The 18,196-nt window shown below is 36.2% G+C and overlaps 2 protein-coding genes across 3 annotated transcripts in view; one reads left to right on the forward strand and one right to left on the reverse strand.

Annotated features, from left to right (window-relative positions):
• Positions 1-2,625: 2,625 nt before the first annotated feature.
• LOC112042875 (max-like protein X) lies at positions 2,626-10,202 on the reverse strand. The gene is made up of 5 exons (XM_024078061.2): positions 9,991-10,202; positions 9,765-9,841; positions 7,969-8,079; positions 6,936-7,133; positions 2,626-5,951 (listed from the first exon to the last, which is right to left on the reverse strand). The coding sequence occupies exons 1-5, from the start codon at positions 10,064-10,066 to the stop codon at positions 5,784-5,786; spliced, it is 630 nt and encodes a 209-aa protein (XP_023933829.1). The 5' UTR covers positions 10,067-10,202; the 3' UTR covers positions 2,626-5,783.
• Positions 10,203-12,109: 1,907 nt separating this feature from the next.
• LOC112042880 (F-box only protein 28) overlaps positions 12,110-18,196 on the forward strand; it is an 18,221-nt gene continuing 12,134 nt past the window's right edge. The window contains exons 1-7 of one of the 2 annotated variants that reach the window (XM_052884550.1): positions 12,110-12,263; positions 12,578-12,883; positions 12,975-13,223; positions 14,218-14,413; positions 15,613-15,817; positions 16,888-17,086; positions 17,950-18,063. In XM_052884550.1, coding sequence (XP_052740510.1) covers positions 12,611-12,883; positions 12,975-13,223; positions 14,218-14,413; positions 15,613-15,817; positions 16,888-17,086; positions 17,950-18,063 — 1,236 coding nt within the window. In that variant the 5' untranslated portion in view covers positions 12,110-12,263; positions 12,578-12,610. Of the gene's footprint in view, positions 12,264-12,342; positions 12,497-12,577; positions 12,884-12,974; positions 13,224-14,217; positions 14,414-15,612; positions 15,818-16,887; positions 17,087-17,949; positions 18,064-18,196 lie in introns of those variants that run through there. The other variant, XM_052884551.1, reaches the window with a different exon arrangement.

Consider the following 18,196-nt stretch of genomic DNA (forward strand, 5'->3'; position numbering starts at 1 on the left):
ATTGCCAACACACGTGGTTAAGGTCAATAGTTTGGAGCTAAACCTAAGTTGCTTTTTTTTTAAATGAGCTCCCCTTTACTCGGGGTCAGCACGGAACTACTTGCTACCCCATACTATGGCGTTGGCACTATTATATTAATGATTTTAAACTTATTTCGTGGTTGATCATTATGAATGTTATTTAAACGGGTACATACACACGGGTACATAGAAAAAGAACAAGAAAGAGGGTAGATCGATTCTGCCCCTAACAGCTGACTTCACTTCTCATCTCGCAACTTCAGTCCCGTCGTGACCACGATCCATGCAACTGGGTCGAAATATCGACAATAAAAAATCTCGTCGTTTTATCGTACTATTATATTACCCCTCTAGAATGAGATCCTGCGTTAGCCAGTCATATTTTCATGAAGGCTGAAAGTTTGGCAGCCTCTTAACATAGGTAAGTGCAATAGCCAGATGTGGAGTTGTATGGTAGTACGTTATAAAGAGTCCCCAATAGTCATAGCATTATCTTATTCAGCAGTTCACAACACTCAGATAATAAATCACTTTGTTGTTACTACTGAACAACAGTGGCGGATTTACAGACTTACCGCCAGTAGGCTGTTGAATGTTTGCCTCCTACTGACCACTGAAATTCCCTTTCCCTAAATAAAGACAGATGAAAGTATTCAGGTTAGAATAGTTTAGTACAGATGATGATAAAGTGTTACGCATAGTATTTTACTATATGTACACTAGTTACGTACAATACTGGAATATTAGTTAAATTTTCAATACTCAGTTTTTCTATATCCTTTTTGAGGTGCCTTTTTTTATTTCTGCTAGACAAAATCTTTAGGGCCAAATTTGCCGCCCCGCAAAACCTGCCGCCCTAGGCTCCAGCTCAGACAACCGGTAAATCCGCCACTGCTGACCAGTGCCGGATTAAGGTAACTTGATGCCCTAAACAATCTTCCCCTGTGGACATCCATAGAATAAATAAAAAAAAATACCTATGTCGCAGGTACAATATGTACCTATGTTTTGTTCCTCCGGCACTTATCCCATGCTAGATAGGGTTGGCACTATGATGATAATTGAACATGATTTAACGTTTTTTGGACTTTTCAAAGGAGTTTCATTTTTTTTCTCGATCGTCTCTGGTGTCCCCCTAGATATGGTCTAAGCAATTGCATACACAGTTTATAGGCTAATCCAGAACTGCTATTGACAACCTCTCTGACGCACTTAGTAGTGCTGTGGTTTCGACAGACGTCCTGGGTTCGATTCCCAGCACGGATCAGTTTCGGATTTATTGGACCGAAGTTCATTATCGCGCGTTGCGAAAGGAGACTAGACGGAATAAATTAAGACCAAAAGTTGAACCGACACTTTTTACTCGACTGCGTAAGGAGGGTAATGTTTTTGCTATAGTTGTAAGCCGTGACCTAAAGACAGCAGGTGAGCTCCAGGATAGCGATGGTAGCTATAGCGATAGCTATTGCGACAACGATTGCGATAGCGAACTTCGTACCATCCGGGTGTCCCTTGACACCTCTCAAGTTTCAAGGGACACCCGAAATTTGCTTCGGCAGTGGTTGCCACTCTACTTGCTTGGCAAGCTCGTTGATTACGCTCCCATGATATGCGGGCGACAGGGGGGGAGGACTGCACGGATGTGAAGTCGAAGGTGCGGGGCAGGACTGCGCGGGTATGACACCGTGCGCGCTAGACATCGCTACCCCCCTCCAGGCCCGCTCGGACCATCGGGCGTGTTACGAACGAATTTGCCAAGCTATAGCATTATGGTACAATGCCGCGTAAAAATTGTTAGAGGTGTAGGTAGAATAATCTTATACCTCTTGCAAGTAAGCCCGCTTCCATTTTAGATTGCATAATCACTTATCATCAGGGATTGCAGTCAAGGGTTAACTTGTCATAGAATAAAAAAAAAGAAAAAATTGTCTGTCTGTCTGTGAAAGCGTGAACGTAATCAAGGTCTTATTAAAACCGTTAAGTCTATTACATTGAAATAGGTACCTACTTATACTCAAACCTAATGTACCTACTTTCTTTTTTAAAATCAGAAAGATTTCTAACTAAAGACTATAAGACTCTTAACTTGGTCGTTGTCCACTCCGAGCTACAATTACGAATTTCTCGACATCATACCTAATTATTATTTTTGCTGCGATTCTGGACCTTATTACTACAATGAAAAGTGAAAACCTGAAAATCAATAATCTCATTAAAGAAAACCTCGCTTGAAGAGGATACCGTACGATGTTATCTAAGGACCTACCTATCGTATTTTTTGTTAGTAGTACCTACCTAAAAATGTACTCCTACAATATATCGATCGAATTTAATATACTCGCGTCATATTAAAGAGGGCGGATAAATGTACCTCTAAGTATATTTTTGATATTTCCTCTACATAGTTGATGCTCTTTTTAAGTGATTTTTTGTGTTAAAGTACCAATTAATTTTTACCAATTAATTCAGTTTATTATTTTACTGTATGCAATTATTATCCATAACGCATCTATGGGTATACCTAGCTATTTCCCAAAATATGACAAAGATAGGTTCAGTTCACTGTACCTGCTTCTGTGGGGTTCGGATTAAGAAAGGCATGTGTTTGTAAAATATTCAAGTATATTGACCAAAGGCAAATGTTAGAAGTAATATACACAACAAAATATTAATAATATTATGTACTATATCACTGATCTGTGATATTAATATAACAAATAAATGTCGAATGTCATTACACAAATAACGGATAATAATTACATTTGACCTTATTACTAAAATGCACAATGATAGGCACATCATTAATTTTACTAACCATATAAAAATATCAATTTAGTAAAAAATATTATCAACAATTATATACTTTCAAAATTTAAATAAATATAAACGATATAGTGCACATTATAAATATTACATGATTATTTTGTGCACATTGATATGAAGTCGATTTTATTTCTTTATAGTAATTTATTGTCTAAATCTATGTGATCCCATATTGTTTAAGGGTGTCCACACACAGTTAATAACATTCTCAATATTATTGAGAATATGTAATGTAGGGTTAAGTTGTCTAAAGTGATACCCCTGCAACATTACGTAAGGTATAAAGTCATACCTCTGCAACATTGCGTAAGGTTGTCCAAAGTCAAACCCCTATAACATTACGTAAGGTTGTCTAAAGTCATACTCCTGCAACATTACGTAAAGTTGTCTATAGTAATACCCCTGCAACAGTACGTAAGGTTGTCTAAAGTGATACCCCTGCAACATTACGTAAGGTTGCCTAAAGTCATACCCTTGCAACATTACGTAAGGTTGCCTAAAGTCATACCCCTGCAACATTACAGTATTATTTTTATGTGGGCCAACCTTACATATTATCATAATAACTATAGTACGCGCGTTAACAACTGAGTCTTAGGGCCATAAATCATTTCTCTATATCTATCTCGCTTGCACTTATGGGTCTTATGGAGCCGTCTAGTGAAGGGTGTAACAATGAAAGACATATTATCGATAAGTAAAGTTTATTATCGTATCTTGTTCACAAAATTAAAAAAATTAACAATATTTGATTTAATATAATACATATTTCATATTATATAATTATTAACTAAATAAAATTAATCTTCATCTGAGTCTTCATCATCAGAATCTTCGTCTTCTGCCAAATTTATTATAAGCGGCGCGTGATCTCTAATTAGAGCTTTTTGTAAATCTTTGTTTTGAAGTTCTTCGGCATGCCTAACACATTTGGCCCAGTCTTCTCGTGTGACATTTTCTATGGCTCGGTGGAGGTGATTTTCGACATCTGCTATCTTGAAGGTATTATTATTCTTCGCAACTTCTCCCTTTACTTGTGCCCAAATTAATTCTATTGGGTTATATTGACAGTGATATGGAGGGAGCCTTATTACTTCATGACCTCGTTCATTTGCCAGATGGTCTAAATCGTCAATATTAGTGACGGTTTGTGGTTTCTTAAAATTTGTTCTTGGTATACAGGTACTGCCTGATTGTGATACTTCCGTCTTGATTCGGTCCACTGTCGCTCTGCTCACACCACAAACAAATGCGGCCATTTCACGTGGTTTGTTGAAATTTAGAGAAGCCACTTTATTCGGATCACTTTTCAATTCATTGAGAAACAGGAATACGTTGTGAATCAGTGTTCGAGCTTGAGGGCTAATATCGCCATGTAATTTCTTCAGATCAACGTTAGAAAATAAAGTATCCATAGTGCGCAACGAGTAACACATGAATGTATTTATTTAATTGCAGTAAACACATTTATAGCAAAAAAAATACGCAATGCAATTACATTAGAAACCGACCAATCAGAATCGTCCAAATCATTATTGACTCATCATTAGCACGTGCGCAGGTAGCCGTTTATCGATAATTAGGGTGCGCAGGTAGGCGCGCTGCACATTCCTATCTTTTTTGACTTTTATGACCGGACGACTCAGATGATAACGCGCATACTATACCTGTGTGGGCTGCTTAACATTTATCAAAAATATAGAATTTAGTACTTTCACTATTCATTAAGTTAAGATATATAAACTACTTATTATAACAAACATCTCCATGAATATAAATTCGCAGAAACATTGTTCTTTTTATTCTTATAATATGATGGCAAAGTAAATGATATAAACATAACAACAAATTCACAAAGAAATAACAAAATTAAGTGAAGGCAAATATCAAGTCAAGGTTCCATAGACAATAAGTTCTGTAGAAACTTTATCCTTAGACTAATATTATAATAATATATTAGAAAAACTAATATATTAGAAAGAAAATATCCTATGAACTACCAATTAAAAAAATTGTTTTTTAATCATGTGAATAATCCTCCCAGAATCTTTTTGATTTAAATTAAATTCTTGTAAAATGATCACTTATGATGGCTATGGAACCTTATAAAATACAGCAAGGCTTTCATATGTGATGTTATGAAATTAATTTTAATAAGTTGAAATAAATAAATTTATTTTGCTATTATGCACAAAACAAACAACCAACTAACGCGCGATCCACTAAGATTCTATGAAAGAATATTGACAATATAAAATAGAAAAAATATACAGGATATCGACATTACGTTGACGTCATGTTTTCCTGTTGTCAAGGATGCCTGCAAGAGATAGCGACTAAGCGATAAGGTTGCCTTTTATACTGTTTTTTTATTCTTTTATTATTGTGGTGCACTAAAATTTAAAAATTCATTCTTGCGATATTGTCTTTTGCAATATTATCTAGTCAACATCCCCTTACAATGCTCCGATTTGGAGAGAAAGGAGCCTTGATAGCCCAGTGGATATGACCTCTGATTCCGTCCAGTCCGGGGCATGCACGTCCAACTTTTCAGTCTTGTGCATTTTAAGAAATTTAATTTCACGTGTCTCAAACGGTGAAGGAAAAACATAGTGAGGAAACCTGCCTACCAGAGAATTTTCTGAGAGTGTGTATGTGAAGTCTGCCAATCCGCATTGTGGCAGCGTGGTGAACTATTGGCATAACCCCTCTCATTCTGAGAGGAGACTCGAGCTCAGCAGTGAGCCGAATAAGGGTAATGATGATTATGATGGAGAGAAACGTGTATAGAGGGGATTATTAATTTTTGTGGGAACTAAGTGGTATTCCCATATTCATTGGTTGTTCGCGGAGTGTAGCAAAATAAATTTATTATTCATTGTACGCAATACACCCACAATGGAACACCTGCTTCTATTCAATATTAATTTAAATTGCAACTAGGGTGTGTAGCTTTGTTCCCTCAGCACGCCGTGGACTAATGTCCGTAGTGACTGGGGTTTGCAGTATTCCTCGAGCCAGTTGAAAACGCCTGCAGAGAACTCTGCAAAGTTGTTTGTTGGAACTGATTCGAATGAGTCGAAAAGCTTGTCCATTACACCCTGGAACTGATGAGAAAATATTGAAAAATATTTATAAATTAGCGGACGCCCGCGACTTCGTCCGCGTGGAATTTGGTTTTTCACTAATCCCTCTGGAAACCATAGTTTTCATGCAATGAAAAGTAGCCTATGTGTTAATCCAGAGTAAAATCTATTTCTATTCCAAATTTCAGCCAAATTAGTTCAGTAGTTGCGGCGTTAAAGAGTAACAACCATCCAAACAAACAAACATACATACAAACAATCATACATGCTATCGCGTTTATAATATTAGTAGGATAAAATCTTTAAAGAGGAATGATTGTTTGTGCGAATTTAATATACTCTGAAATTATCTGACGATCCCTGATGAACATAGGCTATATTTAAGCTCCGTATTCCCACGGGAACGGGAATTTGCGGGAGAAACTGTGGGGAGTCTGGGGTAGTACATTTTTTTCAATGTGACCATTAAAAGTACATACAAAGTAATTAGGCTGGTTGACTGGAAAAATCTTAATTGTAGTAAAAAAAATTGTTTCATTAGGTAAAACAACTATTCAAAAATAATCAACAAGTATAAAATCAACGGTTAGTATTTTTTCACAACACCATGGTACATCTAAATTGCACTGTTGGGATTTTTGTATTTTGTAGAAAAATCAATATAACTTGTAAACTTCGGCAAGCGTATGTTTCCTTAATTTAGTAGTCCTTGATGTTAGCTATCACTTTGTAGAGTATTCTCTACAAAGTGATAGCTAACATCAAGGACGCAGGGACGATATTTCGTACTATTTAAGGGACACTCTGTATATACCCTACACATAAAAATACCCTACTACCTACCTACCCCTACCTACCTCCATATAGACATTTTATCCCCTAAAATAAATACAAACAATATAGTGCATATTTTTTTTGGTTCTGCGGGACTAGTTAAACTGAATTTTACACAGACAAAGTCTCGGGCGTCTGCCAGTTGGTTACATTTAAAATAAAACTTCTTACCACTAGAAACTTGTCTTGATCAGTAAGCCTCTGTTCACTGTGGCCTGGCACTGAATGTTGCGCCTTCACAATTTGCTCGTAATTGGCCTGCATTATGCGTAGAGCGACGACGTCTTTGCGCAGTGCGTTGCGCTCGTCCTCTTGTCGTCTGCGTTGTTGCAATAGGTACTGGATGTAGTCTATTGACTTTTGAAGTACCTGTAACATTCAATATATCACATACATAATATGCTCCAAAAAACAAAATCAATTTTTTTTCATTTACTTATTTCAGGTAGCCTTACTTTACAAGCACTTTTGGACCATCAAGTTTGACTATTTGTATTTTGTTAGCACAGTTCATAAGGCAGTGGCCAAAATTTTTTTGAGGCGATTCAAAATGATTATCGGGCATTCTATAACTTCAAGTTGTAAAAAATACTAAAAAACACTTTATATGAATATAAGTCAAAGTGAGATAAACTATGTATGGATGCAGATAACTAAGATGTCTGGCAGATTTTTGATAATATGGTGAAGGAGGAACTACAACTCTCTGAAACAAGTCTTGTTGAAAACAGACAGACTGACAACATTTCGGCGATGCTCCAATATTAGCAATTTTGTGTTATATAATACTTATAAGCTTTCTGGCTCAGTGATCCATTGAATCTAAAGCAGTGAGATGGTATGTCTGATTCGTCCCAGAAATGGGATACTCCATACACAAATTAACCTAAGCTTGATATGGAGTCTTAGTTTGCATCAAGCTGTTTTGGTGTGTCATTCTTCACCTTATTATTGACTAGCGGACGCCCGCGACTTCGGCCGCGTGGAATTCAGTTATTCACAAATCCCGCGTGAACCATATATTTTTCCGGGATGAGAAGTAGCTCCAGAGTAAATAAAATCTATTTCTATTCCAAATTTCAGCCAAATCGCATCAGTAGCAGCAGCACAAAGGAGGAACAAACATACACACTTACACATCAACTTTCGCCTTTATAATATTAGTCTGATTATAGTAGAACTGTTACTGTTAGCAGATACTCACAGCTGCCTTGCTAGGCTTGTATCCTGATGCATCAGTTTGCTGACAAGTGGGCACAAGTTCTTGCAATGAGTCATAACCCTTCTTTATAGCGTCTCTTCGTTTTTGCTCAGCCTGTGGATAAAGAGTAGTGTAGCTCAAGGTAAGTTAAAAAGAAATAATACAGAAAGTAGTTTTAGGACACTGAATAGCTCAGAACCACCATTAAATAGACAAGGGTGTTGCCAAGAGGAGGTAAGGGGGGAGTTAGTTGCTCTCCTAGAGATTCAAATAAAAATAGTCAAATGCAAAGCAACCAATGGCCATTCAGTCAACTTGCATTGCAATATTAATAGCCTTAGAGGTATAGTGCTTCAATTGTTGTAAAGCAAGCTCTTGACTCTTTCTTCCTATAATATTATCAACCTCCACCCTAGTATGGGCTAGTAACTCCTTTGTAAATACCCAGTGTCAAAGGAGATGTTCCAAAATCGCCCCAGGCAAAATGAAAAATACCAAGAGACCTGATTATATGTAAGTATAAATGTAATAAAATTACCTTACAATTGTTATATTGAAAGATAAAAACAGAAATCTAGAAAATAAAGGGGGAAAAATAATTTTAATTTTAGCTTCTACGTACTTAATATGTGAGATGTTATGATGCTATGCAATAACCCCACTATCTAGGGCCACACAACAATTTATTATCAACCTTGACATTGAAATCAACCCAAAGTTATATGTTTGTGTGGGCAAACAATGTATGGAGAACGGGCCTTCTCCTTTGAGAGTTAATTTCAGGCTACAGAACTGCTTAATTGTATAGCTTAAAATATCCTTGTCTAAAAGTATTCAACAATTTCATTACTCAATTCTTATACCCGCCAAGTAGAGTGGTGAGACAGTGCCATCAGCCCAGTGCTCGGTAAACATAAATACATAGAATTACAGTACAGTGATAGTTGAACAGTTTGAGTCAAGTGATTTCAATCTAAATAACTGTATACTATTGTAAATTCAGTAATTCAGTATGAGTACATTAAAAATATCTACAAAGTCATAAAATAAAATCTTGTTAATTATTTATTTTTTTAATATATCGCAAGCGGATCCCTAAATCGAAAAATATTATTGGTAGACCTCTCACATCAAATCCTACCTACACTATGAGTCAAACAAGTAAAAAAAAGTCATCCCCGCTTTACATTTACTCAAAAAATGATTTTTCAAGGTTTTATTTTTGTTGACATTCTTATTTTTTATACTAATGCTAAATTACAACTCCTAAGCATAAGAATAGGGCTGCACCATTTCTTCCGTTTGGAACCCTCGTAACTTTAGTTTTAAGTTTTCGACTATTATTACCACCATTAAATTAAATTAAATTATGTCATAATCTTGACCTTTCAAAAATACTTGTAAACTAAGCCTTATTGAAATAAATGAATTGTGACTTTGACTTCCTGTGGTTATCCACGACCCAATCAACCCAAGTCTTTTTTGAAAATTATCATCATCATCTGCAACCACTACTATTAGTTACTGTAAATAAATTATCTACTATTGTAAATAAGCAATATGGGATATAACTACTTGTGTATTGCTACTACTATTATATTTGAGTAAGTACAGCTATATCAAGATTCTTTATACATATAGATATGTTTGTATGAACACTTTAGAGAGATTCCTAATCAGCAAAGTAAATAAATAAAGTGATTGATGTAAATGCTGCTATACATAAATGTACAAGTAATTTTATAAAATCGCTTTCAGGTTATATTAGCAAGTTGAGTTAGATTAAATGTGTCAGATACCTGAGTATGCGCCTCTCTCCTTCGTTCTTTGAAGCTGATTGCTGACGCTTTGTTATCGCCGCTGTCATCTTCATCTTCTAAAATATATTTATTACATCGAATGAATCTTCTAAAATATATATTAAGTGTACTATTTTTACTGCCTACTGAACTGAGATAGGATAGACTTACAAAATACCTAATACGTAGGTACCTACATTAAAAAATTAAACATATTCAAACTAACCCGAATTGTGGTTGGATGAAGACGGTGTTTGATGAATATTTTGAATAGATCCACTACTTCCACATTGGGAATACATAGTAAAAACTATAAAATAAAACTTAAACGTTAAAACTTTATTTAAAATACAATAAAACTAAAGGTTAAAATTAAAAGTGAAACTACTCTTTTGTAAACATTTCCTCCATGACATTTAAATATGAAACTTGACATTGACACTGACACTGACGGATCATTTACGGACGTTGACGGAGAAATTGGCGTTATCGTGCCAGTTGTCAGACGGTCAGTCTATATAAAAGCGTATTATCTATGGGTCAGTCTAACACTACGTTCCACTGAGCGATCCTACATGGATCCTACGGTCAAGCCATTTATATTCCCATATGCATAGAAGAAATAGCTATGGAAATGCATCGCAGTGCACCCTTTACGTTACGTAGACGTCGTACGTACGTCTATCTTTTTTTGAGGGGTACGATGTAAAGTCACTCTGCGAAAATATTTAACATCAATAAATATATTCTGCCCTTACACTACACACAGCACATCTACAAAGTTATTTGATTCGCAACACACAGACTAAAACTCACATCGATTACTTGATCGATGTTTTGAAGGGCACTGTCTAGCGCAAAGAATAAAATATTACTCCAAGTCTAGCAAGTCAGGTCTTTTTAAATTTGATCTGAGAGCAATTAATATAAATTAGCCGCTAGAAAACCCGTTACAGAAATGTTTTCTTAAAATAGTTTTAGGTATAAATCAAAAATATACTGAATATTCTAAATTAATAATTATGTTTTTTTTCTAAAATATAATTATTGAATAATGTTAACTGTTAGCTTCCTGTGTTCTCCGTTGAAAACAAAAAATTCTCGTGAAAAAAATATTTCGTTTATTAATACCCGAGATAAAGGATAGAATTTAAAAATCTATGATCTAACGCGTTTATAAAAACTGTTGCTATAGAATCGATGTTTCATTGTTGTAATCGTTTTCGTCGTGTAAAGAGCTCCCTAAAAATGCCGGTTTGTGTAGTTAAATGGCATAAAAAAAAGCCAAAAACTTGTAGTTTAGTAAAAGATGGCGTAAAGTTTCATTTGATCAATAAAAACAGTTTATAAAAAGAATCGATTCCTTTGACGAAACAGCTAAACATCGATCAGTAATCGAATTTTCTATGTATTTAATCTAAGTGGATAGTCTAAGCAATGTCACAGTAAAAATATACACAAGCAGTAGTTTGACTTAATAATGGGTTTAGCCCCGCGTGTTACACAATTCTTTTCACTACGATTACGAGAAAATAAAATAACTCGGTCGGTCATTGATTAGTATCAGCCTTATTTAAATCTACCAATCAAAAAACAACACGCATTTTATTGATCACTTCCTATTTTACTACAATTTACGAAGTATTTTATTTGCTTACCTAAAAAAGTATATTTACAATCACAAAACTAAATAGAAACACAAAGTTGGCAAATGTAATTAAAATGTTGGAGGCGGTCAGCTCTATCACATGTTTACGTACTGCGCGGCTGTAGGTATTTATTTCAAAAATACGGCCGAGCCTCTAGACTAATCCGGCCCTATCGCAAAATCCATTATTAGCAGATGCCTACTAAATATGGACTACCTCCCTGCCGTAGTTATCTTTGTACGTAGTTTATTTTATTTTCGGGATTTTAGCACAAACGTTTATCTTTGGGGTCCGTTCAACTTTTGGTGCCACTACCCATACCAATTAAAAAGTTGCGCAACTAAGTTGTAAGTGTTGGCAACTTAGTTGTTCGATACCCTTAATCATAATGATCAGAACAAGGAACGTAGCCATTGTATGTCTTAAACGAGGCCGTATTGAAAAAATTGTTCGTACTCGACTAAAATACTAAAGTAGTCCGAAATAGGCCTAAAGTAGTCTGTACATTACAGTCAGGCAAAACAATAGAGTACAACTATTACTCTATGGTTGTTTTATGCGAATAGGCACAAAACACCTAGAACCCAGAGCCATAAAACCTGATAAAAAGTTATATGAATGAATGGTACTTGGTTATGAATGAATGAAATGTTTTTCTTGAACTCGATCACCATTCCATTCCGATCCAAAGAATCATTCGTTTTCCAACAAACAAAAAAAAGATTTCTCGTGAAAGCATATCGCAGCAAAGAGTACAATAGTATTAAAATAAACTATTGCGTCTTATAAAACTGTTAAATTTATAAATTATTTCTATTAAAATAAAGAAATCATGTGCATGAACTCTTGAGTGAGTGTATTATTTAAAATATTTGAGTTTATAATGATGCATAAAATATCTGATAACCACTTGAATTGAGTGAATACTCAACAGCAAGAGCAACTCGAACTAGCAATGGCCACCATTTTAGAATTGTTCGGTTCTCTTTCCGATTAATTTAAAATTCAATGTAAAATGTATAAATCGAAAACTATTTTAAGAATTAGTGACAATGAGTTCTTCTATTATTATATTTAGCAACGGTATTCTTATGTAGACGTCTGATACATTCAAATTTTGTCAATTAAATGTAGCTAGCCGCTCTAAGAGAAAGTTTATTTCAGAATTACTAATTCAAACAGCAGTATCGGAGTAAGATGGTGTCGACTAGGCAGATGAGTAGTGTCGGGGGCGGCAGCGGGAGTAGCGACGGAGCGGGGCCCTCTCAAGCGGAGCCCGTGGCCGTGGCGCGTGTCACACGCCACTCCAGCGCCTTGCTCCCGGGGGGGTCGTCTCCCCACGCGAGCACTTCAAGAGCTCTGCTCCCGGCCCCCAAGGCGTTCACGACTAACTTGCTCGATTTACCAGTCGAAGTTTTAGAAAAGATATTTCGTTATGTAGGATTCAAAAGTGTCTCACACCTCAGGACGGTAAATATTTTATTTAATACTCAATTCAAATAACCTAGAAATTGCCACCTATTCAAATAAACATGCTGTTTTAATTTTGCTCACATTTTAGGTGAATCGGCATTTCAATACTGTGTGTAGTGGAATTTTAAATTCCACTTTTCAAAGATTGCAAAATCAAATGCTGCATAGATTCCAGGCTATTAAGGCAAAGATGCCCCGAAGGGAGTCTGCCCGGAGGAGTCATCCTCTTGCCTGCGAGTCTGACATCATTGAAACATTGCATATGAGATTAAGTTTACTACAAATGACCTTTGGTAAACATATAGAAAGGAAACATTGCTGCTTTTTCCCAGGAGAGGTAAGGTCATATACATATATTTTCTTTAGTTTCTAGCTTAAGGTACTAGTTTCCAGCCAATTTCTGAAAGCAGCAGCAGGCAATGTGACCCTGTTGGTTTCAAAATATCTGAAAGGTGTTAGGTTCATAGAAAATTGTTTAAACTAAAATGGAAAAAATAGAACAATATGATAGTTTAAACTCTACTTATAAAAGATTTCGTTTCCACTATATCAGAAAATTACTGTCTTGATAACAGTTATAACAGTTATATAGTTATAATTATATATATTTTTATTTTATTTTTGTATTTCATAGCATAATCAAAAGTTATGTTATGTTACTTTCATAGCTTAATCAAAACTTATTCTTAGATTACAATGTTTGCATATTTTAAATGTATTGTTATTTCATATTTGAAAGATTCCGCCATTGATTGATATTATAAAATGGAAATGGCCCAGACTTACCCTAACCATTGCACAGTTTACTTTATATCTAAAAAATTTTGATAATTCTACTTTAATAATTAAATCATTACTTATCAAACAAAGTTTGCTACAATGTTTTACAACATTAAATTCATCTAAAAATTTGACCACAATGGGGACAGTGTGATAATTTTTAAAGACTTACAATTGATTACTTTGTTCTTGTTTGTTAAACATGTTGGTAACAGAAGAAAATAATACAGCTTCAAATGTTACTTCTCTTTGATACACCAACAAACAATTTGCCCTAGCAAGATTAGAGTGATATAAAAATGTAATTTTCTTTAAGAAACATACTTTTACTACGCCAATTATTTAACTAGACACTTATTTATACATGATATTATCATCTCCATATACTTTAATAGAAGTTACGAGCCCATACAACGCAAACCTAGGGAACCCAGGTATACCCCATACCTGGGTTAAAAAATCTCAATTTTTTAAAAACAAAATATTACTTTAAAAAAAATTATTTACAGTTAACTAAATTATACCTATACAGTTATACACCTTTATTTTAGATCCTTGATGAGGTGTACAGTGTATTATCATATTTAAAAACTACAACAAAACTGGCAAGGCCTTACAAGGTTACCGATGAGCTGTTTGATTTGACTACAATGGCAATGGAATACTTTAAGGAGCACATTGAGCCTTTCTTACCAGAAATTACATATTTTAGTACAGACTTCTTTGATATCACCACAGCTTTTTCACGTGAGTACTAATTTAATTTTAGCATTATTTTAAAATTATGCATACCCATAAATACACATATGTATGTATAATACAAAGTATACCAATACAAAAAAAGTTTAAACCATTTATAGTCGGAAGCATTCTTTATGACGTCTCCGAATTTTCTCTGTCCGATGATGCCCTGCTCCGCGCCCCTACTTAACCGGTGATACCTAAAATCTTGTATTGCGCTGCTTAATGCACGATGTTCCGAAACTTCATAAAGATTGCATCCAACTATACAAAGAAAATTTAATGGGCATGGTAAACAAGTTCTTTTTACAGTTAGTTAACTTTTGTGTGTTATGCTTCATAGTAAACCAGTATGAACACAAACAATGAGGTTCTGAACTATTAACATTTACACACATTTTAGCTATCAATTCACCTACCTTATATTAAATAACCTGACGTTCTGGTTGAGTATTTCTGAAGTTAGTTTTTTTTGGTTGCCTTAAACGTACCCACCAATATAGGGGTCATACTTGGTGGAGGTACCGAGAGTAGGGTTTCTCAAACTTTCGGTTCCACGAACCCCTGTAAAAATGGACAGCGAACCCCTCACTAACTAGGCTAGGCTGTTGAAGAAAACAGGGTTTTTATTTGAATAAAAGTTAACACATAAATTACCAAAAGAAATGTCTTTGTAATATTATTGTGATGGGTGTGCTTGTTTCTTGTCACAAATGGAAAATGTTAGGAGTAATTTTGAACATTTTTAACCTTAATTTATTCTGACTTATTATCAAGGTTAAATTACGTAAATCTTGTCGCGAACTCCCTGCGAAAGGCGAACCCCTCGGGGTTCGCGTACCTCACTTAAAAAAACCCTGTATTAGAGGATTTACTCAGACCAATTATTGTATAGGACCTGCCGCGCTAGACGTTACTTTTCTGTCAATGTATATGACCAACGATCTAATGCGATTATAAAAACTGTCTCTATAAAATCGATGTTAAATAGTTGTAATCGTGTTCGTCGGTTAAAGAGCTCCGTAAAAATACCTTTTTGTGTAATTGAATTGTATAAAAAACGGGCAAAAACTTATAGTTTAGTATAAGATATATACAAAATCCAAGCTCGTTTTCCTCAGAAAATGACAGACAATTTTGTTCGTGACTGTGAGGCTACAGGTCCTTCTATAATTGGTCTGAGAGGATTTACGATGGTTTCTCAGCCGGCGAGAGCAGCAAGTCGTACATGTGCCTGGACTCGCCGCCGCCCAGCGGGTTCGAGGCGTCGCCGGCGACGGCTACGGAGTCGGGGCGGCGCCCCTCCGTCAACCTGTACATGGAGGAGAGCCTGCCGCCCTCGCCGCCGCCGCCGCAGTCCAACATGGTGCTGCGCAAGCGGATACACCGCATCAAACAGGGCATGAAGAAGTTAGTCGCGATTTTCATTATTTATATTTATATTTTACATTTATTCAGTTTTTTTTTAATTCAGTGAACCCCACACTCCCAAATTTTCAGGTTGATTGAATTTACATTTACATTACATTTAGTCGTTTCCTCACGATGATTTCCTTCACCGTTTGAGACACGTGATATTTAATTTCTTAAAATGCACACAACTGAAAAGTTGGAGGTGCATGCCCAGGACCGGATTCGAACCCACACCCTCCGGAATCTGAGGCAGAGGTCATATCTACTAGGCTATCACGGCGATCACGCCACACCAGAGAATTTCTTAATTCTCTGCAATTAAGCTGCAAGAAAAATCGCATTATATAGTGTTAAAGATTACGAGTACTTAGACGATAAAAAAGCTTGGTATTGAATTGCACTTTGCAATTGTATACTTCATCATCATCTATCAGACGATGGACACTGCAGGACATAGGCCATTTATAGGGACTTACAAATATCACAATCCTGAGCCGCCTGCATCCAACGAATCCCTGTGACTCGCTTAATGTTGTCAGTCTACCTGACACTGATAGTGTACTTATAATAATAATAAAAGCCTTTATGCAGAGTTCGTATATACATTCTGTTTGTCCCCTAGGACAAAGGCCTCCTCCAAACTTTTCCACCACTCCAGATCCCTTGCAGATTTTGCCCAATTGCCCCCTGCCACCTGTCTTATTTCGTCCTCCCATCTCTGTTTTGGTCTTCCTCTTCTCCTTTGCATATGACCTTTATACCATTGCATGACCGTTTTGCTCCATTTTTCTTTGCCTCTGATTGTGTGGCCTGCCCACTTCCATTTAAGTTTTTTGATCGCGATAGCTACTTCCGTTGTTTTTGTATGGTTTCGTATTTTGGATACGTTTATCAACCACTTTCTAATAATATTATTACCTGACGTTTCGAAAGTGCTTGTAAACTAAGGCAAGACTGATATTTCTGTGCACGCCCAAACCTCGCAATGCATTTGCCAAAAGCCTAAAACAAAATTCAATCGAAAGAGACTGAATTAATGATTAGTAATCAAAATCATATAATTCCAGGTATAATGACCAATTGTCGGCGCTGCGAAGTGACCTCAGGAGCTGTAAGCGCAAGACGGCGCTGCAGCAGAAGCAAATAGCGGAGCAGCAGAAGCAGATCGCAGAACAGCAGAAGCAAACGATGGAGTACGCCAACCGGTTAGATGACTACGATAAGAAGAATGAGGAAACTAGTAGAAAATTTCAGACATTATTGCAGGTAAAATAATGTTTCACACAATTTAAATGTGTTATCTCGTGTTTCTGATGTCAGGAATACACAATAAAGTAAATCTGTATGTTGCCTTTTCAAGGCTAAACTGCTAAACCTATTTTGGTGGAATTTTGTACACACAAATTGGGCCGATCTTTGAGCAGAATAAAGGCTAATGTTTATACTGTAAAAATCCATAGTTCCTGCCTAGCTCATTCCCTTAGGGGTCTCTGCCTAGACCACATCCTTCCATTTGCTGCGTGTATATCATGTGATTTATATTGCTCCAAGTTTAATATTAAACTACTTCTAAAAATTGCACAATATTAAATTTATTAGAACTTTCTAGAGTTTAGAAACAATAGACGAATAGACGGCCGTGTGGCGCAGTGGGTAGTGACCCTGCTTTCTGCATCCAGCAGCCGTGGGTTCGATTCCCACTACTGGAAAATATTTGTGTGATGAGCATGGGTGTTTTCCAGTGTCTGTGTGTATTTATACATTATAAAATAATATAAGTATTTATATGTAGTATATAATTGTATATTAATATTATGATATCAACTATCTTAGCACCCATAACACAAGCTACTCTGTATGCTTACTTTGGGGCTAGATAGTGATGTGTATTGTTTAAGTATATTTATTATTTAAAAAAAAAAATTTAATAATTGCACTTGAATTTTAATTTATGGTAATGGCCACTTTGTTTTGACTGCAAATGGTTCTAAAACTAAAGCTTGCTTGGAAAGTTCGTAGATGGCACTCCCTCGGGGGAAGGACTGAGCGGGTATGAAGTCGTGCGCGCGGGTCACTGCTACCCCCCTCCCAGCCCATATTTAATATTTTGTTAATGTCCACCATTTCAGGAGTTGAACAAGTGTAAGACAGAGCTGCAGTACTGGCGCTCCCGCTCGCCCGCCGTGCCGCCGCTGTGCGCCGAGTGCGGCGCCTCGCTGCGTCTCTCGCCCGCTCTGGCGCAGGTAGCACATTTTTTTTTAAATAAAACTTGTTGTTTAAAGAGAGACGAATATTGCAGCATTCCATGGATTGACCGTGCGGGTGCCGGGACCATCGCATGGTGGAGAGAAAACCTCCGGGCAGAGTCCTGAACTT

This window comes from Bicyclus anynana, chromosome 12, assembly GCF_947172395.1.
Source record: "Bicyclus anynana chromosome 12, ilBicAnyn1.1, whole genome shotgun sequence".
In the NCBI taxonomy this organism is placed as follows: Eukaryota; Metazoa; Arthropoda; class Insecta; order Lepidoptera; family Nymphalidae; genus Bicyclus; species Bicyclus anynana.

Coding starts and splice junctions, on each gene's coding strand:
- LOC112042875 (XM_024078061.2), bottom strand. CDS start 10,066: ATGTATTCCCAATGTGGAAGTAGTGGATCTATTCAAAATATTCATCAA. Junction 9,842..9,990: donor TTCATCCAACCACAATTCGG/GTTAGTTTGAAT, acceptor AATATATTTTAG/AAGATGAAGATGACAGCGGC. Junction 5,952..6,935: donor ATCAAGACAAGTTTCTAGTG/GTAAGAAGTTTT, acceptor TTTTCTCATCAG/TTCCAGGGTGTAATGGACAA.